The sequence below is a fragment of the Stylophora pistillata genome, chromosome 1 (genome assembly GCF_964205215.1).
Source record: "Stylophora pistillata chromosome 1, jaStyPist1.2, whole genome shotgun sequence".
Classification (NCBI taxonomy): domain Eukaryota; kingdom Metazoa; phylum Cnidaria; class Anthozoa; order Scleractinia; family Pocilloporidae; genus Stylophora; species Stylophora pistillata.
The window spans coordinates 29,929,246-29,951,537 of record NC_142519.1 but is presented as its reverse complement, the minus strand read 5'-3'; the positions used below and the strand labels follow the sequence as shown (position 1 = coordinate 29,951,537).

The following is a 22,292-nucleotide window of genomic DNA, read 5'->3' as shown; positions in this document are numbered from 1 at the left end:
CGCTTGCCGGTTGCGCTTTGCCGTTTCCACGTGAAAGTAGCCTGCTTCACGTTTGCCGTGTACGTATGATTTTCTTCTCTTTTTCTCTAACGGAGTAGAAGTTAATTGCCGGAAAAGGTGCACCAAAAGTATTCCTTGTAAGTCGTACAAGGGCGCCTTTAAATCCACCATGTGAGCTCACGCGAAGCTAAAGCAGCAAAGTTCACGCTATTTAACGCGAAACGCAAAAGGACAAGCTGACATTTTCCGTTTCGTGTAAACGCGGTGCTAAATCTTTCTAATATTATATGCGTATTTACTGAGCGGGAGCCAGGGCCGGACGGGAAAATATTTGGCTCGGGGTCATGACGCACGGACCGAACGCAGTCCGTACGTTCTGACCTTAAGCTAAATATTTTTCCCGTCTAGCCCGACCATGCCAAACTCAGTCAATAAGCATTTTATCATATGACCTCTGACTGAGTTTTGGAAAATTCCAAGGAGTTTGTTTTAACATAAATAGGACGCGATAGACCGCCGCGCGCGGGAAAACCCTAAAAAAAGATTGCTTTCCTTTATTTTTTCGATTCATAACGAAAAACTCACAATTCATCGAGAAACATGACTTATTATCCCTTTTTGTTCACTGCTATCACTCGTTTTATGCAACAACAGCAAACAATGTCGCCGTACAAGGGCGCCAGGACCGGACGGCTTTTTTCGAACCGGCTCACGTCAACCCGTTCAACCCTGCTCACGTTGCTCACGTTAGCTTTCAGTATGATGTTTTTATGGGATTGCACGGGGCTGGGTGGGTCATACGATAGAGCTGAACATCGTTTCTTTGCCATATTTTCGTTTTCAAGGAAATTTAAATATTTTTCCGAACAAGAACTGCATGTAAGATCTCCTACTAAACTTCTGCATTAAAAGAGGATCACTCGAATACATTTCCCCACCATGCACAAATTAGGAGGCTATACGACGAATAAATGCTATCCCCGGTATCAAAATCCTCAAATCGTATATAACAAACATTGCATTTGCTTCAGAAATGGAGCTTATTTGTGTATATTTCACTTAGAGTGATTACCAGTTAGCTTCAGCCGTTGTTCCGCGCGAGGGAATAAAAAATGCGTTTTATTATTTTTAGCTGGCGTATTTGGCTCTAAAGTCAACATTGCTCTTCAGGTTTCACGTTTACCTTAACCAAGCACCAACCTATTTCTGATTAGCGAAGAAAGGGGGTCAGTTTCTAAAGAAGCTGTGGTGCTGAATGAATGAATGGTTGAATGAAAACGGTTCATCCAAGAAGAAAATGGATACAATTTCATTACGTCTATTGTATACGACTCCATCAAACTCCTGACGTATTTCCAGTTGTCGTCTTCTTAAGTCAGACAGCTAACAATGACGTTCTGGGAGGGCCATGTTTGATTCCTTCTAACCTTATCCCCCCTGCCTTCGCTTACATTCCCAGCAAGCCTCATTATTGTTTTCATATCTTTTACTTGCTGGGTTTTCTTTAGTTGATGTTTTCTGGATTAACGCAGAAACGTGGATAGGTTATGAGATCGAGCCGAATTGTTTTAGTAGATTTTGAGTGCTTTCCCAAAATCCCAACGAAGTCGCAACTGGGTGACTTGAGTCACTCTAACTGGTTTCCAGTTTCTTTGTCTCTAAAGGAGCGAGAGAGACTGTGAATAATCATAATAGGAGGCCAAGAAGTGGATAAGGAAGGAGACCCTTCATTGGAGAAGACTAGAATCGGATCAGCGATTTAACGACAACGAATTGGGGGAAGGGAAAATGGTGAAAATTGTGATAAAAAAATTTAGATCAGAAATCCAGTTTACATTTTGAAAGAAAGTAAACCTAGAAAGTTGCGTATTACCCTTTCTGCTTAATCTATTTTATCCTCCAACAAAAATTCTCTCGTAAGGTCTCTCTACATAAATACACACCTTTAACCTTCCAGGAGTACATGAAAAAGAAAGAAGAGAGCCCACATGAAAGCAATGTTCTTTGGTCACCGAAATATGATCCTAATTCATCTTTGTGCCTCATTTGTTCCTTCCCTTGCATAAATTATCTGATACAGTTTTGAACATTTCTCGAACGACCAGATAATAGTAATAAAAAAAAAAAGTTCGTGAGTCTATGCGCACATCTACCCCCTCTCTCTCTCCATCCCCTCCCTCTCCCCCTCTCTCTCCCCTCCCTCTCCCCTCCCACTTCCCCTCCCTCTCCCCCTCTCTCTCCCCTCTCTCTCCCCCTCTCTCTCCCCCTCCACTCTTTCCCTCCCCCTCACCATCCCCATCCTTCTGCTCAATTGTTTTGAAGGAAGAGGGAGTGTACACGGGTTATAATTCGATGAATTATAACCCGTGCATCATGACTTATTTTACATCTTGACTGCTATTACGTTAAAAGTTGAAGCAGAGTCAGTTTTGACAATCTAGAGGAGAAAGGCGACACGAAAACCTTCCTCCCACCTTGGACTAAGATCACTCGACCTGTCATACTTATACTGTTCTTTGATTATCTCCGTTGCACAAATCCATCAACTGTCACCAAAATCCACTAAGTTATTTAGGGTAAGAAAAAGTTCGTTTCTCAAGCGGCTGGGTTAGATCCACATATCCCGTATTCTTGAGGACCACCCGAGAACGCAGTCCAAGAGTAACTTTGACTGTTTCCACATTAATATAGTTATGACAACTGTCTGAGAATAATAGCAGTTGAGTCCCTTTAGATTCCCATCTTTATTCCACTTTTTCAAGTCCTGGTTATTGCTGGAACTAAGGATCGTAGTTCTACCATCATGGTTCAAATTCCTTCATATTTTTGGCAATTGTCGACAGTTGAATATTTGTGGTTCCTTCGTAAATAGTGCCTGCACAGAAAACAGAAATAGTTAGAGATTGTATCTATAATTGTTTCAAATTAAGGGGAAAATAGAGTACATGAAAAAAGCCTTTCAAAGCTTGCGAGGAAGCTCTCTCGCGAGGAAGCTCTCTCGTGAGGTTAGCCCCCATTCTCCTAAGAGCACTCAATTGTACGCTACCCATTTTAATTGCTTCAGAACTGGCAACAAGTAAACACCCTAAACCGAAAATAACCTTGTATGTTTTCCTCGAAGTATATGCTATAGGCTATTTTCTGAAAGGTAAAAAAAAAAAAAAAAAAAGAATCGGGGCAAACAGGAAAGAAAACTTGACGAGGTAACATGGAACAAACTTTCAAGCGGAACACACGCACGAAGGAGTCATTTGTATATCGCACTCGCACCCTCGCAAAATATCTCAAACCTGAACACCCTAAAAACTCCCATTCTTGAGAATCATAAGCATTGCCGGATAACAAAGTGAAAGATTACAGAACTTCGATTCTAACATTTTTGATTATCGCGAAACTCGCCTAAGGCAAATACAGCTAAAATAAGTAACAGCAAAGTAAGAGATGAAATCAAAGGCAAACCGTAATAAATAGAAAGTATGACCGATGCCTGTGAAGAGTTCAGCAAACATATATCACCTTCTAACCAGTTTAATATACGCACGTCGGGGTCAAATTTAGAGACGATTCAGATACAATGAATATATGAAGTTCATATATTTTGAACTGCGGTATTAGATACGTATGATGCACGATCCTCGCAGTAGATAGCGCTATTTATGCAATAGCGAAAATCAGACCTGAAAAAAAATCAGGCCTGTACGGGATTCGAACCACTGACCTCTGCGATACTAGTGCAGCGCTCTACCAATTGAGCTAACAAGCCAACTGGGAGCAGGCCGTTAAGTTGATTAGTTGATTCGTAATAAACCCGTGAAAGTGATAAATCAGATACAATGAATATATGAAGTTCATATATTTTGAACTGCGGTATTAGATATGTATGATGCACGATCCTCGCAGTAGATAGCGCTATTTATGCAATAGCGAAAATCAGACCTGAAAAAAATGAGGCCTGTACGGGATTCGAACCACTGACCTCTGCGATACTAGTGCAGCGTTCTACCAACTGAGCTAACAAGCCTCTACCAATTGAGCTAACAATCCTCGCTATCTACTGCGAGGATCGTGCATCATACGTATCTAATACCGCAGTTCAAAATATATGAACTTCATATAATCTTTGTACCTGATTTATCACTTTCACGGGTTTATTACGAATCAACTTAACGGCCTGCTCCCAGTTGGCTTGTTAGCTCAATTGGTGGAGCGCTGCACTAGTATCGCAGAGGTCAGTGGTTCGAATCCCGTACAGGCCTGATTTTTTTTCAGGTCTGATTTTCGCTATTGCATAAATAGCGCTATCTACTGCGAGGATCGTGCATCATACGTATCTAATAGCGCAATTCAAAAGATATGAACTTCATATATTCATTGTATCTGATTTAACACTTTCACGGGTTTATTACGAATCAACTTAACGGCCTCCTCCCAGTTGGCTTGTTAGCTCAATTGGTAGAGCGCTGCACTAGTATCGCAGAGGTCAGTGGTTCGAGTCCCGTACAGGCCTGATTTTTTTCAGGTCTGATTTTCGCTATTACATAAATAGCGCTATCTACTGTTAGAGACGATTATTAGTAAATTTCTTAATCGAAACGAACCTTGATTGGTCCTGGCGCCGGGAAAGGATGACATAACAACTGCCTACTCATAAGGGATTCTAAGAACACAGGCAACCCAAGCTCTCTTTGAGAACCACACAAGGAACACAATTTGCATATCGATTTATAAGGATTTGTTTGGGATTTTCTACAAGATAGCCATAGAGATAGTTAAAAGTGAAAATATTAAATAAAAATGGCTTACCTTATTCCATATATGTGTTGCTTGCTCCTGGTGTCGTTATTTTACCGATTTCACTTGATTTAAGCGGTTTTTTTGGAATCCTGGTTTTTTTAAGAAGAGAAAACTAGGATTAAAAAAAACCGATTCAATCAAGTGAAATTGGTAAAATTACGACACCAGGAGCAAGCAACACACGTATGGAATAAGGTAAGCCATTTTTATTTAATATTTTCACTTTTAACTATCTCTATGGCTATCTTGTAGAAAATTCCATACAAATCCTTATAAATCGATATGCAAATTGTGTTCCTTGTGTGGTTCTCAAAGAGAGCTTGGGCTGCCTGTGCTAAGAACAGCCTAAATCACAAGACTTCGCTGTCTCGTGTTGGGGTAACTACTTGGTGTAAGGAGTCATATAGTGGTCTGGGAATAGTGGTCTGGTACTACTTGTTCCCTTCCTCCGTAGCCGTACTAAATAATCCTTAGCCGAGCCTCCTTAGCCGTACTTTGGCATTCCTTGCCATCCTTAACCGCGCCGTATACTATGTGAGTACCTACACCAAGTAGTTACCCTTGTTGGGTTCCGAGAAAGAGCACACTACTTTACTTGATCGTTTCTCAAATAATACAACATGGATATCAAAACCTTGCTCCACAATCTCCGTGAAGAAGTGTCTTGTTCAGTTTGTTCAAACATATTCACCGATCCAAAACAGCTGCAATGCCTGCACAGTTTCTGCTTGGATTGCTTGAAACAGTGGCACAGAACCAGCCATGGTCGAGACACAATCAGATGCCCAAATTGTCAAGCACTCAGTAGAGTCCCGAAAACTGGTGATCTCAAAGATCTTCCCACCAGTTTCTATCTCAACGGCATGATCGATATGTTGGCCATCAAGGAATGCAAAACCAACCAAGCGACATGCGGAAACTGTGACAAGAAAAGCTCCAAGACCTCTTATTGTTTTCAGTGTTGCGTGTTTTGGTGCGACGAGTGCATACTTGGACATAACATCATTCGAGGAAACAGAGATCATCGTGTTCTAGCGCTCAAAGATTTTCAAGACGAGGACTATGAAGGTGTATTGAAGAGACCTCCATATTGCCCTAAACAAGGACATAAGGGAGAGGAACTGAAATACTTTTGCAAAAACTGTGAAGCGGCAGTTTGCCAAGCTTGTGTCATAGTTGACCACGGAGGTCACTCAATGATACTGGTCGAAGAAGAAGCAGAAAAACAGAAGATTCAAATAAAAGCTTTGATTGAAACTCAGACACAAAAGTTGCAAACGAAAATAAACGAAGTTCGACTCCTTGATGAGAAATTCGTCCAACTTAAACAACATAGTGAAAAAGCGAAGAGAGATGTTCAAATGTTTGTGGATATTTTGATTGCTGTCATCGAAGCAAAAAAACGTAAGCTATTTGAAGAGTTGGAAATCCGAACCAAGAAGTCACAAGAAAACCTAGCAAAGCATAAGGCTGTCATCGATAATCAAATATGGGCTATAAACTCATCGCTTGACAACGCTGGTAAACTGTTGACAAGAAGCTCAAACAGCGAAGTCGTTCAACTGAAGAGATCATTAGAAGCGATCTTTGAGGAAATTGATCAAGCCGAGCCAACTGACCGTGACCATGAAAATACACCAATTTATTTAGCATTCGAGAAGAATCAATATATGTTGGACACAATCGACAAGGAAGAAATTGGTTTTGTGGACGGACTGTACCGAACAAATCCAAGTCGATGTGTCGCTGAAGGCAAAGGACTTGAGACTGGGATGGCCATACGCGAGGCTCACTTTGTACTGACCACAAACAACACGAAAGGAGAGCGGTGCTATAATGCATGTGACCATATAACGGCGGAGATTAAGGACGAAAAAGGACGACAATGCGCGACGGAAGTACGAATAAATCCTAATCAAGATGGAACATACAAGATCGGATATTTCCCCCAAGTTCCAGGAAGACATAAATTGGAAGTTAAGGTGAACGGAGAACATATTTGCGGCAGCACTTTTTCTGTGCAGGTACAACCATTTGGGGTTAAGCCTGTTTTATCTTTTGGAAAACAGGGCTCGTCCGCTGGAATGTTTGCACAGCCTTGGGGTGTGGCAGTGAATGCCAAGGACGAGATAGCAGTAACAGATTTTGGAAACAACACAGTCCAAATATTTGACAGTGATGGAAATTATTTGCGATCCTTTGGCCGGTTTGGTACAAACAAGGGAGAATTTAGGAGACCAACGGGCATAGCATACAACAACAATGGAAACATTTTCGTAGTAGACAACGGCAACTGTAGAATCCAAATTTTTAACGAAATAGGCGAGTTCGTGGAAAGCTTTGGTGACATAGGCGGCATGGAAAATCAGCTCTCCGATCCTTGCGGTTTATCTGTGGACAGCGATGGCAACATCGTTGTTGCTAATGCAGGTGACAAACTGATTAAGATCTTTTCTCCTGATGGCACATTTCTGAAAAAAATTGGAGAAGGTTCTTTTTCCTATCCTGTCCACTGCGTTCAGTGCGATAACAATCTCGTAGTGTCAGACATGAGCGATCATAACTTCAAAGTTTTCGACATGAAAGGAAACTTCAAGTACAAGTTTGAACAGCTTAATCACCCTAGATGTTTGGCATTCAGCAAGTCAGGCCACCTAATAGTTTGCAACACAGGTAGTAATAATATACAAGTATTTGAGCCAACAAATGGAACATTTGTTGGGAAGTTTGGTATATTAGGCAAGAATTTAGGAGAGTTTTTTACGCCATGGTCCGCAGCAGTTTTGAAAAATGGCCGAATTGTAGTGTTGGACCGAGGTAACCAAAGAATTCAGATATTTGAGTGACAATAAAAATTTCCAGGTATTTTAATACTTAAAAGTAATGACATTTTCAAGTTGAGAAACCATATTAAGAAAAGTATTTCGTTAAATAGTTATAGAGCTACCACGGGAAAAAGTCTTTTTGTTATCCACAAGGTTTAAAAATGTATGTTTAAAACGACCTAATTGCAATTATAATAATAATAATAATAAACTTTATTATACACAGAATTCAATAAGTTGTCACTTATTTACATTGAAGCTGTGTACCCCACCCCAGGGAAGGACATCCATCACACAGTAATCTCGTGCGTGGGAAATTTAAAACGTCTCCTACCCCTAATCCTCCATTAATTCGTCCCTATCCGACAAGACTTGAATATCTAACCATTTCTTGATGTTATAGAAAGGTAGCATATTCTTCTCAATTATTTTAAGACCTTGAGTGTTGGTCCGGCCGGGGCTTGAACCCTCGACCTCCCGCACAACAGTCCAGCGCTCCATCCATTAAACTAACCGGGAGGCAATAACACAGTCATTGAAAAAGCAAAACGAAAAACAAACAAACAAATAAAAAAGGAAAAATAGTCAAACTGTACTGATTAACATGTTAAACTACGTGCTAGCTATAGGCCCGCTGGCCGAACTCTCTTCCTAGAATTTCTATTGCAAAAATTCTCTCAAACTTCTTGAGATGTTGATTCTTGATGTTCTTTAAAAGCTATTCCAAAATTAAAAAAAAAAATTATATATATATCTTTTTAACAAAGTGCGAGGGCCGTACTGGGAGAATATTGGCCTGAGGTCTTGACAGTAAGGACTGAGCGCAGCGAGGTCCATACAAAAAAGACCGAGGGCCGATATTCTTCCAGTACGGTCCCGAGCAAGCTTGGTTAATAAGAGATTTATTAAATGACTGAAGTTCAAAGGGACACAAGTGCGGTATCATTCGGGACCATTCGGGACCATTCGGGACAGTGCCTGGTCCAATACTGAGACAATATTGACCGGCAATAGAGCATTTTGATTGGTTGATTTTAGTTATTGGCCCTCTGACTGCCCGAGTTGTGTAATAAAAAAAAAAATAAATAAACAGTACGCTTTATGCCAATAAATCCGAAATTGGCTTTTTCCCATTATTCAGTTTTTTTTCCTATGACAACTTGTACTTACTACAACTAAGTGTACCTCCAGAAAATCTGGGTTCATCTTTTTTAGAATCATGTGAACTTTTAGATTGACAGAAAATGTTTTCTCAAACTAGTTATCGTAACAAAAGAAACTAGGCCAGTCATTCTTGTAATAATAGTACTTTGCCATAAATTGGTTTTTGTAGTATTTATTTTGGGAGAAAAAGTTCAATTCCCCTTCAGATAAACAAAAATCTTAATTCACCCAAGAAACTTAAAGCAACATATTGAAGCCACTGATGTGCTCACAAGACTGTTAGTGAAAGTTCATTATCTGTAGGGGACCAAAATTGAACCCAATAAACGTTTACCAAGTCACTTCCAATGTGTTCCATAGAATGCTCCGGAAAATACAAAATAATTAATTCATAAACAATGCATTTCATGGACAACTGATAAAGTAATGGAGGGCCAGGAATTTTACTTCAAGTTAAATAATAACAATCAAAAAACTTAACCTTTGAACTCCCATAAGCGACCAAGTCAGAATTTCTCCTTACAATAAACAATACAATATCAAGCAGACAAGTGATGAGGATAGAGAAGAATATCAATTTTGGGATAATTATTTGATCCAATAGTAAATTATATAAACTAATTTCATAAGAATTGTATAGCAGACAGTAGTAACTAATGAGATCACAGGAGTAAAGGGTAAAGAGTTAGTTATGCTTATAACAATTCATTTTACTTGAAATCAATTAAAGGCTCGTTGGCATTAATATCTTCACTTCATCCCACCTAAAAGCTGTTAGAACTGCCCTGTAAATATTTCTAGTGTAATTGCAGCACAATTTGCTGCACCAGTCATCAAGGACAGAACATTGCATGCAAGAAAAATCTAAAGTAAGATTTTTTTAATAGTAAACAATTAATTTTGCTTGTGCTTCTGAGCTCGAGAGTTCAGTCTCTCATTGTATTTGTGCTGTATGTTGGTTGCATATTAAAGTTAGTAGCTTACTAATTATGCATTTGTAACAGGTCCAACTTTTTTAAAATTTGGTCCAGATATTCTTTTCTGCATCATCCACTTGACAAAGCAGAGAAGGCAAACCAGCAGAAAAAAATAATTTAAGTTTTTAACTGTCTACAAAAGTAGGTTACTCCATACAGGGAAAAAATGTGCTCCTAGTCTTGAGTACATCTCTCGGCCCTCGGTCCCCCACCCTTACATTTCACCCTTTCCCCATCACTGCCATTAAAAAGGGTACTACCATCATAGAGAAGTTTTAACCATCTCAAGTTTGCAATCAGTTAAACAAAGGATAAAAGTTGTCGAGAGAATTCAATTATGCTGTGTATAGTATAACCTAGGACCAAGAGAACATCAGTAAATGATGTCTAGTTGGAAGCCAAATTAGGCACACTCACTGGTTCTCTTTGAGTGGAACAGACCTGGACTGGTATGATCATGATACAGGTAAGAAAACTGACAACTTGATTAATGATCTGCACATGTCCTATGGGTTCAAGTTTTTCGGAAACACCACAAATCATACAAAAGTACAAGATTAAGTTTGTCAATGGTGCATTAAGCTCCAGGCCAAATAAAAAAAGAGTTTCACCTCTCTCCTGTTTTGTCAAGCTTCCTTTTCCTTAAGCTTTGAATTAAGACATAAACACCACACTAACCTATTTTACAATCCCGGTAGAATTTCTCCACAGGATACTGTTTGGAATAACCCACTCCTCCCATCAGCTCAATACACTTCGAAGTTGTCAAGGTGGCCACCTAATTAGAAACAAATAGTGCATACATTTTACCTCTTCTATCTTGTTATCTGTACAATCAACCCAAACACAGGAGGGTGCCAGATACAATTTATGCATGAGTTGAGAAACTTTGAATTGTCAATTGTGGGGCACATTGCAGCATGTGAAGAAGAAATGTACACTGACGCAAAGTGTGTCAGGATTTCGAGGGGTAATAGTGAAACATCAGCTTCTAATTGCTGCGTTAGAATGTTTGAATTTCTTTAAACTGCTTATTTGATCACTTTGATGGATCTCGATCAAGCATTTGATGGACCACTAATCTTACAACAACATGGTTCAGAACAAGAATTGAAAATAGTAAACAAAAGCGGTTGTAGAAAGCATTGTGGAAGAGCTCAGGGTTAAGGAGGCTCACTAAGTAAAGAAATTTAAGTATTTCCAAAGTTTGGTTAGAGAATGTTACTTTTCGTCAAATGCCATATTATCATCCTTGTTTTAAGATCATTGTGAAGCTGCAAGACAAAGAGAATAAAACTTTCAGATCAGGCCATACCTCGCCTGCAAAGTACTTGGACATGGCAGCTTCTCGAAGGAAGGGGAGCCCTGCCTCTTTTCTCCGTGCTGCATTGTACACCAACAGCCGTGCAGCCTCAATCTGCGTAAGCATGTGTGCAGCCTGGTGATTGACAGCCTGAAGAAGCAGGAAAAACAACAATCATGTTTGTTTAGGTTAAGGCTAACCATAATACCAACATACTACTAATAACACTAACAACATTATACTGAACAGGGGTGGAAATTAAAATGAATGCCAGGTAGTAAAAATTGAAACAGCCCTTCTTTCCAAATGCACAAACTAAAGAAAATATTTTCTGACAACATCTTACCAAAATATCCCAATGCAGTTATCTGAAGGTCATACATTCAACTCCTATTGCAGCAATCCAGAATTTCTGTTTTCTGAGTCTCTGTCATTGACTAACAAGCATTACTGCCCTTAATAATCTCTGTAGTTGATAGTAGCAGTTGAATATTAATAATCTCTGTAGTTGATAGGTGCAGTTGAATATTTTTATAGAAACTGTGCGGTATAAATTTAAATTTAATAATAATTTAATAATAGTGGCATCATTGAGAGCAGGATTATAGGCTTGAGTAACAGAAATATTTGCTTCTGAAAACAACTGCACATTCCCAAAATTAATTGGCATCCCTAAAGGAGTTTGAACAAAACTTTTCAATTGACATTTCTGTCTTTACACAAATGAGTTACTCTTATAGTAGTGTTCTCATTGCATGGCAGAGAGCTTATGATTACCTGAAAGTCCCAGATCTTTTGGCCAAATTGTTTTCTTTCATGTAAGTAAGGAACTGTACAATTTAGACAGCCCTGAGCAAGTCCAACCATCTGAGAATACAAGGGTGCCATAAAATTGAATATAATCTCATCTGTTACTTAGGCTAATTCTTTCTAATGCTACATGTACAAGATGATGAATTGGGTTGTAGTGGTTTATAGAGGATGAAATGAGCATTTGATTTGAAAGTACACCTTTATATCTTGCATATTATTCAATTGAACAATTTTTATAATTTGTGAAGGGTAGTGACTAAAACAAAGACCCCAAAACGAAGACCCCCTACCAAAATGAAGATTCGCCGCTTTTTCTAATAAATAGTCTGATTATTCAACCCTTCAACGTGTGTTTAACTGCTCGAGCTCCTAGGGAGAAATTCTCATCACAGTCTACTCGTGACTTTGCCCTGAAAGGTTACATACACAAATGATTTCACAACATGGGGTGTAATCCAGCTGTCAAGGAAACTCTTCTGACAAGTCCAACCTCCAGACAATAAAATTTCTGGTGCAGAATCAGTCACATTTACTGACTTCTATGTTTTGCCGACGAATAATAGAAGACAAGACTCCATTTTTACCAGCAGCAAAATCATAGGCAAAATACACAAGACAAAGCTTGCAATAATGTGCTTTGTATTTAATGTTTCCGGAAACTCATTTGAGTGACATTTCATGAATGATCCTGTTGATAATTTTAATTCTTAAAAAAAGCGGCGAATCAAAGCAGTATTGCGAACGGATGACAAAATTGAAGTTGTAGAGGTGTGTGGTTCAAACTTAAGTCAAACAATAGAAAAGAAAAAAGGGAAAGGAACACAATCTTATAAATAAAACAAAACAATTGCAACTGGAGACATTTGATTCGCTTAATAAAAAATTATATTTGTTTTACGTGAAGAGCTAGGGAAACTTAATTAAATTAAAATCAATACAGCTATCCTATTTTAGTTGATGGAATATATGAATTCCACATGTTCTTCTTGACAGTTGTCTTTTGTAATGTTCTCTTTACCTACATCGCTTAAAGCATCATGCAATGCATCTTCCATGTGCATGTCATGTCTCTTTGATTAATCGCTTTTTAGCTTTAAAGTAGTCCCATTTAAAGCTCCATAGGGGCTCTACTGTTGAAATATTTGGCAATAAATTACAGACGCGCCAAATTCAGAATTCAAGATTTCTGTAAGGATCTTCGTTTTCATAGTGTGTCTCATGAACATAACAAATTTATTTATTATGGATCTTCATTTTGGTAATGGGTCTTCGTTTTGGTAATGGGTCTTCGTTTTGGTAATGGGTCTTCGTTTTGGTAATGGATCTTTGTTTTGGTAGGGGGTCTTCGTTTTGGTAGGGGGTCTTCGTTTTGGTAGGGGGTCTTCGTTTTGGGGGTCTTCGTTTTGGGGGTCTTCGTTTTAGAAACTACCATTTGTGAAGGTGTCAATCACACACCTGAGCTCCAATCCCGATGCGTCCTTCATTTAGACACTCAATTGCGTACTTGTAGCCATGACCAACCTGGCCTAGGACTGCACTTGCAGGGACCTGCACAAAAATTCACAAAAATCATCAAATGTATTAATAAACCGCCAATGAAAGTAGTGTGCTGAGAGGGTGGTAATCTGACATATTGATTGTGCAAATATTTTAATCTTTGTACAGTACGTTAAAATTTACGGTCAAGACTTTTCGTACAAATGAAGCTGACAGAAAATTTCACACCTTCACATTGTCAAAGTGCACAGGACATGTTGATGATGCCCTTATCCCAAGCTATAATTGAAAAAAACAAAAAAAACTTTGTAAGAATTTCCAAGATATTTTAAGACAGTGTTTAATTTGTTTTATAACATAGCTTGTAAATTTGCGCAATCAAATCCAATAGTGCGAGCATGCTTCAATTTTCCATTGTGCACACTGGTGATGTTAGCAAACAAATGCCTCGCGAAAAAAATTTTTCTTGCAAGTGACTTCAGCATTTTTCATTAAAAAATGGGGAAAACTTCTGCAAAAAAGTTAAACTAGACGTGGCAACAAGCGAACAAGCCGATGAAGATCTGCCTACTTTTTCATTGGGAATGGATTTTTTAACTCCCGAGAAAGAACCCAGAGAAAGGGAAAACAAAACAATCAACGGTTTCATCTCATTTCGGAACTCTAGCTTCATTCCATGCATGAATTCGCCTGTGAGTTTTTGACCAATCTGAGACAAGATCATTGAAGCATGGCGAAACACTTTTCTGAAACAAAATAACAACGCATTGAAGCATAGGAGAGGGAATTTCTACCCTTTATACATAAACTACAGCGCTGAAAATGTTATAAAACAATTGGTTCATACGTCAGCTTGCGTTCACTGGGATATGAAGCACTTGGGAAGTTTGGAGAGCACTCAAGAAGCTAGACTTGCTCTCAGCTACGCCTCGACCAACTCTTACGCATCTTTCGTGCTCTCCAAACTTCCTGTGTGCTTCATATTATCTCAATGAACGCACGCTGACATATGAACCAATTGTTAAATTTCAGCTCTGATTCAAGCACCTACAAAAATCTTCTGATAGCACCTCTCCATCAAAATATTTTAACAGGCCATTTTCGATATATTAAAATTCAAACTTGGCTCCAAGGCTTAAAACAAAAGAAATCATATCAAGGTTGAGGGATAAACAATTGACTTCTTTTGTTTTATTCCTCCTTGAGCCTCAGAGCCATGTTAGAATTCTAATACATCAAAAATAACCCATTCACAATTAGTGCTTCCAACTATCAGCCAACAAACTAAGCTTACAAACTTTTACCATCTCATACCTTGTCTTCCTTTTTCCCAAGTGAAAGACCTTCAGTTTCTTTTGGGACTACAAATGTTGTTATTCCTTTGTATCCCTAATTAATGACAAAATAGAAGACGTCTATGTATAGAAACACTGGGTGACAACAACTCTTTAAACAAAGTCCTGGTTGTTCGAAGGGCCGATAACTCTTTCCGACAGATAACTCACCATCCAGCAGATAAGTTTAAACAAAACATACTGCACTATCCACCAGACAGAAGTTTATCAGATGGATAGCACTATCAACATGATCCATCCTTTGAACAATCTGGACCTGGTGGTCAGCATAGTACTTTTTGTTATCTCTTGTCACCAGTGGATAGAAATAGCACTATCTGGGCCTTAATGAATTATTTGTCGTACAACATATTTGATAACAAAGCAAGATAGTTGCTGATAGTTGAATCTTAAGCAATTAGGTTATTATTAGGTAATTTGGTAATATCAACTAAGTTAAAATTGTAAATTGGCCACTGTAAAGAGTTAAAAAGCTGACGTTTCGAGCGTTAGCCCTTCGTCAGAGTAAAGGACAAAGGGCTAACGCTCAAAACGTCAGCCTTTTAACTCTTTATGGTGGCCAATTTACAATTTCAACTTAGTTGATATTACCAAATTACCTTGTTGCCCTCACTGATGCAGCACCACAGTTTCTTTAGAAACCTACCCCCTTTATTCATTAGGGGATTATTAGTTGGTCCAATATCAAATTCTCCAAACTAACATCACAAGAATTGTATGGCAGACAGTAAGAAGAATTACTTGAGAGACTGTGGAAGTGGAAAGATTTATTCAATCTGCAATTATAACTCTTCCAGTCAGGTAAAATTGATTAACCCTTTAACTACCATAAGTGATCAAGACAGAATTTCTCCTTGGTATATCAATTCAATATCAAGCACAAAAGATGGGATTAAAGAAAAATATCATAAAAAATAGAGGATAAGTGGTTGATCCAACACCAAATTCTCTAGACTAATATCATAAGAATTGTATTGCAGATGGTGAGGAGAATTACTGTAAGTTGAGATGTCAGGAGTGAAGAGGAAATAACACAGTTATACATATTTCATCAGATATCATGTATTTTCATACAGTTATATGTATTTTCATCAGATATATGTATTTCATAGGTAGTTACTAAAAGTTGGAATCACCTGAAACCACCTGAAACCACCTGAAACCATCTGAAACCATCTGAAACCACCAATGAAACCACCTGAAACCATCTGAAATTACCTGGAAATTACATGAAAGCACGCAGACATGAACGCAGACTGCAGACCGCAAACCGCAGACCGCAAACCGCACACCTCGAATACCCACGCCTCGAAAAAGGTCTACACAGTGTGTAATTACCAGATTTATCTCTCTTCCCTTTGTTATCAAACGAGATCACGGAATGCGTAAGCGAAACTGCTATGTAAACATTGGAGTTGAATTCTTATTGAAGATATCGCAGTTACGACCGTCCACTGTCGAGCCGTACCAGTCTTGCTTAGGTTATGTTACGACCCTCCACTGTCGAGCCGTACCAGTCTTGCATAGGTTATGTGTGTGCCTTTTGAGTCAGTCGACGTGTGCGCAATCAGTTTTCCTTTGTGTATACATGTGTAATTACCAGATTTATCTATCTCTCTTTTGTCATTGATGTTATCAGACGAGATCTCGGAATATCTGTTTTCACGTTAAAGTACTTCTACTATATGAAATCATTTTTGGTACAATCGTACAAAGCAACTCAGGTGTCTCGTTAACACAGACCTCAAAAACGCAGAACGCAGACCGCAGACCGCGCAGCTCGAAAAACGTGTACACAGTGTGTAATTACAAGATTTATCTCTCTTCCCTTCGTTATCAAACGAGATCTTGGAATGCGTCGCGAAACTGAAACTATTTTCATTGTCAGTGACAGTGAGATAACAGATAAAAATAGACGTAAAGTAGAGTAAATTAGCAATGCAGAAGCTTTGCGTCATGCTGAAAATTAAGATACCGATTTGCGATAATGTTTAATTCACGTGGGTTTAGATGGCTTCTTGGGTGGTTTCAGGTAATTTCAGATGGTTTCCATGGGGGTTGCAGATGGTTTCAGGTGGTTTCAGGTGGTTTCAGGTTGTTTCAGGTGGTTTCAGGTGGTTTCAGGTGATTCCAACTTTTAGTAACTACGATATTTCATATATTCGTTGTGTTTGATTAATATCATCTTACGGGTTTATGTCAAATTAATTTGATGGCCTGCTCCAAGTTGGCTTGTTAGCTCAATTGGTAGAGCGCTGCACTTGTATTGCAGAGGTCAGTGGTTCGAATTCCGTACAGGCCTGAATTTTTTCAGGTCTGATTTTCAGTATTGCTTAAATAATGCTTTACTGTGAGGATCATGCACATGTAGGTTAACACAGTAACACTGACACAGACTACATTATAACATAACCAAAGTAAAGCGCGCGCTCTGATTGGTCAATTTAGCGTCCCCCATTTGCCCATGGGTGTACGCTGCTGACATGAGCAAATGCAAAGACTATTTTACCGCGCGCGCTTGTTTTTTCTGGTCACGTAAGATTTGTTAAATAAACGGGAACTCTTTAGCTACAATGTATCAATGTTATGTTATAAAACAAATGGTAAACACCACACCGTACACTATTGAGTTATGGATGCACTTGGGAGGTTTGCTAAGCACTCAAGAAGCTAGAGTCGCTCTCGGCTATCGCTTTGAGCGACTCTTACGCTTCTTTCGTGCTTAGCAACCTCCCGCGTGCATCCATAACTCAATAGTGTACGCTGTGGTGTTTACCATTTGTTAATTAAGGGTAACAACAAAGTCATACCATTTTTCTCACTGTTTACCTTTTCTGGTGCAACATTAGCAAAGACAAGAAACACTCCAGCATGTTCAGCATTTGTGATCCACAGTTTAGAGCCATTTATCACATAGAAGTCTCCTAGCTTTTCAGCTTTAGTATCAAGAGCAAATGCATCACTTCCTGAGCCAACTTCAGAAAGACAAAAACTTCCAACCTCGAGAAAAATAAAACACTTTCATATATTACTTCATCATGGTCATTTTATGCTTTTTTAACTGACATACTGGATTTCTACCTTGAATTTTTGTATTTTCAATTTGTAACCCTCCTCTTGGCAAATTGTTGGGTGAGAAGGAAATGTTTATTGCAGTTCAAAATATTACAAAAAGTTTGAGGACACCATGCTTACTTTTATTTAATTGTTAGTCTTTGTAATTGTCCTCTTCATTTCTCTATTTTAATTCTCACATGCAAATCCTCATGCTACATTAAAAGAACATGACTACATCCCAACTGTAGACAGTAGCCTTTCAACAATACATGGAAAGAGAAAGTCATGTCAAGTTTCCCAAGTTGCCAAGTTTTGGAAATCAGAAATCTGATCTTGATTGACTCTGAATCATGATCCCTACCCCAAATCTATCAGCCTCTCATCTTCTCCCCTTCCTTGAAAAGAAAATGTCATTTTTGCAATACATATACAAATCAAGAAGCATAGGCAGCTGTAGTTAAGAGCATAACAGTTTACACACCATATTTTCTGCCAGTTTTGGCAAATACTCTGCCCTCTGTTGAGGTGTGCCATATTTCCTGAACAGTGTTACAATTAAAGTATTTTGTACATCACACATAACAGCAACTGCAGGATCAATCTTGGCCAGTTCTTCAATAACAAGACAGGATACAAAGAAGGATGAGTTTGTTCCTCCAAAATCAGCATCCACTTCTATTCCCATCAACTAGCAAAAAAAAAATTAAAATTATTATAGTAACAATCAAGAAGAGGAAATCATGAGTCTGAACTCAATGAACAAGATTGTGTAATAGCTATCTGGATTAACTGTGTCAAGAATGTCTGTCTTATTCCCTGATTAGCTGTTTGACTGCTAATCAATGAAATGACTAGCTTGTTGACTTTGTCTTACAAAGAAGAAGAGATATAGCTGTAGGGTAGCTGTCATACAAACCTCATCTGTTTAGTCTGCTTTAGAGTTGTAATGACTGTCTGTCTCTCTGCTTGTCAGCCCTGTCTAACTATGGCGCACCGAAGCGGACAAAAATACTTGTGTATGGATATATAAGACTTGTTTTGTAAAATATACCACTTGTTGCAGAAATATAAACTTATTTTGTAAAATACAAGACTTGTTGCAAAAATATATGACTTGTGTTGTTAAATATACCACTCGTTGCAAAAATATAAGACTTGTTTTGTAAAATATAAGACTTGTTGCAGATAAGACTTGTTTGCAGTGAAAAATAATACTTTAAGGCCGCCCACTGTCTGTGGTTAGCTGCTTTGCAGCAGGGCACATGCTACTTTCTATTGGTAGTTGTCTGCTTGCAATGACGAGTGCGATGATAAGTTGAACAGAGTTATCCCTCAGTTTTTCAGCTGCTTCATTATCTGCCACAAACAAGTTTTGTCTAACGTCCTCGCAAATTTGTTTTCCAAGTTCTAACACTCCAAGAAAAGCTCCTAACTCATCTGCCATCTTTTTTGAGGCTTGAAGAGCAGTGGGCTGTGTTCCACTAACCACTGAACACTCAAATCGCTGGCACTGTTAAAGTATTATATTTATACAAAGTCAGACTGTCACAAAGTCATATATTTTACAAAGCAAGTGTTATATTTTCGCAGCAAATCGTATATTTTGCAAAATAAGTTTATAATTCTGCAACAAGTCGTATATTTTACAAAAGTTTTATAATTTTGCAACAAGTCGTATACTTTACAAAACAAGTTTTATATTTTTGCAACAAGTTGTACATTTTACAAAACAAGACTTTTTGTCCGCTTCGGTGTGCCATATCTGACTGACTGACTGATCGACGAACTTATTGGCAGACGGTTCAGACAGACTGACTGACTGACTAAACGAGTGCCCAATTATTTGCCTGGCTGGCTGACACACCAGTAGAATGATAATAGATAAACAAATAACCATGAATGCTGCTAAAAAACTGTTAGGACACTAATAACTTGTTTTATAATTTGACAATAAGAACAATTTTACATTTCAACTTACTCCTTGTTCAAACATGCTCCTGATGACTGATAGATCCATTTCTGAATTCTGATCCATTTCTGATACCAGTGGCTGAATCTTTTCCATAGCAAACCTAGCAACTGTAAAACAGCAAGCATATTGTCTTTTATCAACCAAGAGAAAGAAACTCAACAAAGATAACTTTTGTTAACTTCAACTGGAGAAATTTCAGTTTCTCAGATCCATTAAAACTTAATCAAAGAACATACATTTGATCACTGCTAATTCATTTGCTTGTCTAATCTTTTATTGACTGTAAAAAAATCATCCACAACTGGTTAGGTGTTGCTTTTGTATAGTATGTAAAAAATCAATTATATCCTGTCCCCCTTCCTCAATGAATAGGATATAAAAAGAAAAATAATCACAATTTAATATTCAAATTTTTGGTGGGGGTGACTTGAAACCTACTAAAAGCACTTACTTTGAGTTCTGATCAGTTCCATGTGATCTTGAATTTTGATCAGATTGGCACTGCAGTTATCTCAAAGTTTTTTTATTCATTTAACAAAAGGAGCATTAGTTTAGGATGGACTATATTACCTGTTTCTTTCATCATTTCTTCCTCTTCAGAGAGCATTGTTAAAGGTCCACTTACAAATGACTTGGATATATTTTCTTCCAAATGAGGTGCTGCTGTGCTTGAAAATCGACCAAACACACTAGCATGTGGCAAGCATAATCTGCTAATGTTTGCTCTAACAACACTCTGTAGTGACCGCCTCATAACTGATGGTAACATCTATCATTGATTTGATAACATAAAATATCTATTAGTTATTCTATTTTAAGTGGTAGCTACATTCGTTGCCACTGTGATAGTAAGAATAATTTAAATAAGCATGCATTCATCAAGATAATAAAAACTCTTCACACTAACACTAACAGACAAGCAAATTACGAATAAATCGTTATAAAATGATTTCTATAATGCATATTTTTTGAAGTAGTTTCTGTGGCACACTGTTAGTCGTGCTGATGAAAATCTTGTTGGAGATTGATACCATTCACACAAAAAAGACAATCACGCAATCTTTAACTCGATCTCAATTTGCTTTATTTCTGGCTTGTATGTTCACAGTAATAGACAGTGAACCATCGTTCATCGTGATTTCATGGAGCATGTTTTTACGTAATGTTAGACTAAAAGCTTATTTTGAATACCTTCAAAGCAGTGACCACCATGATGCAACTTCCTTGCCAAACCATCGTTTTTAAAAAATCAGTCAACCAACACTCCCCCTCCCCGCCTACGACATTCCCTTAAATACGTAAGCCAATCAGACCACGAGGTGACCCGAAAGTTCACCAGTGAATACGTCAACGATAACACCCAAAAAATGTCAACATGACGATCGGAAACGAAACGAAATCTTCGGAAGTGGAGTTTTGTGAAGCAAACTCGTTCTAGCCCAAGAAGTTAGCAGTGTTTTCGATCGCTTCGAATAGGTGCCAAACGAGAACGAATTGAGAATCGCTCTGCCCACGCAAACCCAGGATTTTACGTCTACTACCGTCCACTGATTCCTTCATTGAAAGAAAGACGTCTATTTTTCTTTTTCATTAAATTCAAAGCCTTCTTATTGTAAATGAAAGAAACGCTACTACCACACTAAAGAGTGAAAAAGGAAAAGAATGAACCAACCTTGCCCAGCGCCATATTGTTGCATATATGGATTAGCGTCAGAACCAAAGAAAGAGTAAAAGGTATATTTTCATGTATGCTTTAATGAATAGTCTCGCTCGCTTACGATCCTCGCGTTTTACCGCGTAGTCGATAAATTTTACTTAGTTTTCACGCAGACGTAACCTTTTTAACGCCTTTTTCTTTCTATTACGACAGAATTAAGGATAAAACTTGGGTATAAAATGGTGTTTTGACAAACTACATGTGCCAGCCAGAAATTTTCGTAGCGCAGCGCACCCAAGACACTGATGATTCCGGTACTCCCGATGACAAGCCGGATTAAGGGTCTCAGTGCCTTTTAGGATTTCATTCCTATACTAATTTTGTTTAATCTAACACCGCAGTATAAATAATTGATAGCAGTGATATTGTTAGTACGCGTTGGTGCAAAATAATATTACAGAAAGTATACGGATAAAAGAACGGCGTTAACAAAGATAGGGTGGGATAGGGGAGGGCGTTTCCGAAGGGAGAAGTACAACGCGCGCTCTAATCGTTCAAAATCCGTTTTTTTTGGTTGTTGTTGTTGTTGTTGTTGTTGCAAGGGTAAACCAACAGCTGTTTCAGCCTGTTATGGTTGTTTAATCTGCAGGGACTCACGAAGAAACGGGGTGGGCAAGAGAGAAGAAAGAGGGGAGAAGTAGAGCTTGACAAAGGCAAAAAAGCGTTATATCTCGCTTTCTATTGGTTAACCAGCGTATCAATCCCTTCGAGATCCAGGGTCTTTGCACAAGCTCATGATTTAGGAACTTTTTACGAGTTACTCCAACATCTCGCTTGTATTATTTAACCAGTAAGAGGAACATCATATCGAGGTTACC

General features: G+C 38.4%; 2 protein-coding genes and 1 non-coding gene across 4 annotated transcripts; 2 read left to right on the top strand and 1 right to left on the bottom strand.

The window, feature by feature from the left end:
* Positions 1-1,862: 1,862 nt before the first annotated feature.
* Positions 1,863-21,484, bottom strand: LOC111331973 (short/branched chain specific acyl-CoA dehydrogenase, mitochondrial). Of its 2 annotated transcripts, none has more exons than XM_088756199.1 (12): positions 21,430-21,484; positions 20,328-20,526; positions 19,764-19,864; positions 18,267-18,473; positions 17,558-17,728; positions 14,688-14,762; positions 13,602-13,652; positions 13,332-13,424; positions 11,841-11,930; positions 11,076-11,213; positions 10,439-10,538; positions 1,863-2,875 (listed from the first exon to the last, which is right to left on the bottom strand). In XM_088756199.1, exons 1-12 carry the CDS (start codon positions 21,442-21,444, stop codon positions 2,802-2,804), a joined length of 1,314 nt encoding a protein of 437 aa, XP_088612325.1. In that variant the 5' UTR covers positions 21,445-21,484; the 3' UTR covers positions 1,863-2,801. The 2 variants fall into 2 exon arrangements, with proteins under 2 accessions (XP_088612325.1, XP_088612288.1); XM_088756162.1 differs by lacking the exon at positions 21,430-21,484 and adding an exon at positions 20,949-21,067.
* On the top strand, positions 5,155-8,407 carry LOC111331972 (E3 ubiquitin-protein ligase TRIM45). The gene has a single exon (XM_022937207.2). The coding sequence runs from the start codon at positions 5,415-5,417 to the stop codon at positions 7,638-7,640; it is 2,226 nt and encodes a 741-aa protein (XP_022792942.2). The 5' UTR covers positions 5,155-5,414; the 3' UTR covers positions 7,641-8,407.
* On the top strand, positions 16,958-17,030 carry Trnat-ugu (transfer RNA threonine (anticodon UGU)). Its single transcript has one exon. It is a non-coding gene; the product is annotated as a tRNA-Thr (tRNA).
* Positions 21,485-22,292: the final 808 nt, after the last annotated feature.

Coding starts and splice junctions, on each gene's coding strand:
- LOC111331972 (XM_022937207.2), top strand. CDS start 5,415: ATGGATATCAAAACCTTGCTCCACAATCTCCGTGAAGAAGTGTCTTGT.
- LOC111331973 (XM_088756162.1), bottom strand. CDS start 20,993: ATGGTTTGGCAAGGAAGTTGCATCATGGTGGTCACTGCTTTGAAG. Junction 17,729..18,266: donor CAAAACTGGCAGAAAATATG/GTGTGTAAACTG, acceptor ATTTTTCTCGAG/GTTGGAAGTTTTTGTCTTTC. Junction 13,425..13,601: donor TGCACTTTGACAATGTGAAG/GTGTGAAATTTT, acceptor ATTTTTGTGCAG/GTCCCTGCAAGTGCAGTCCT.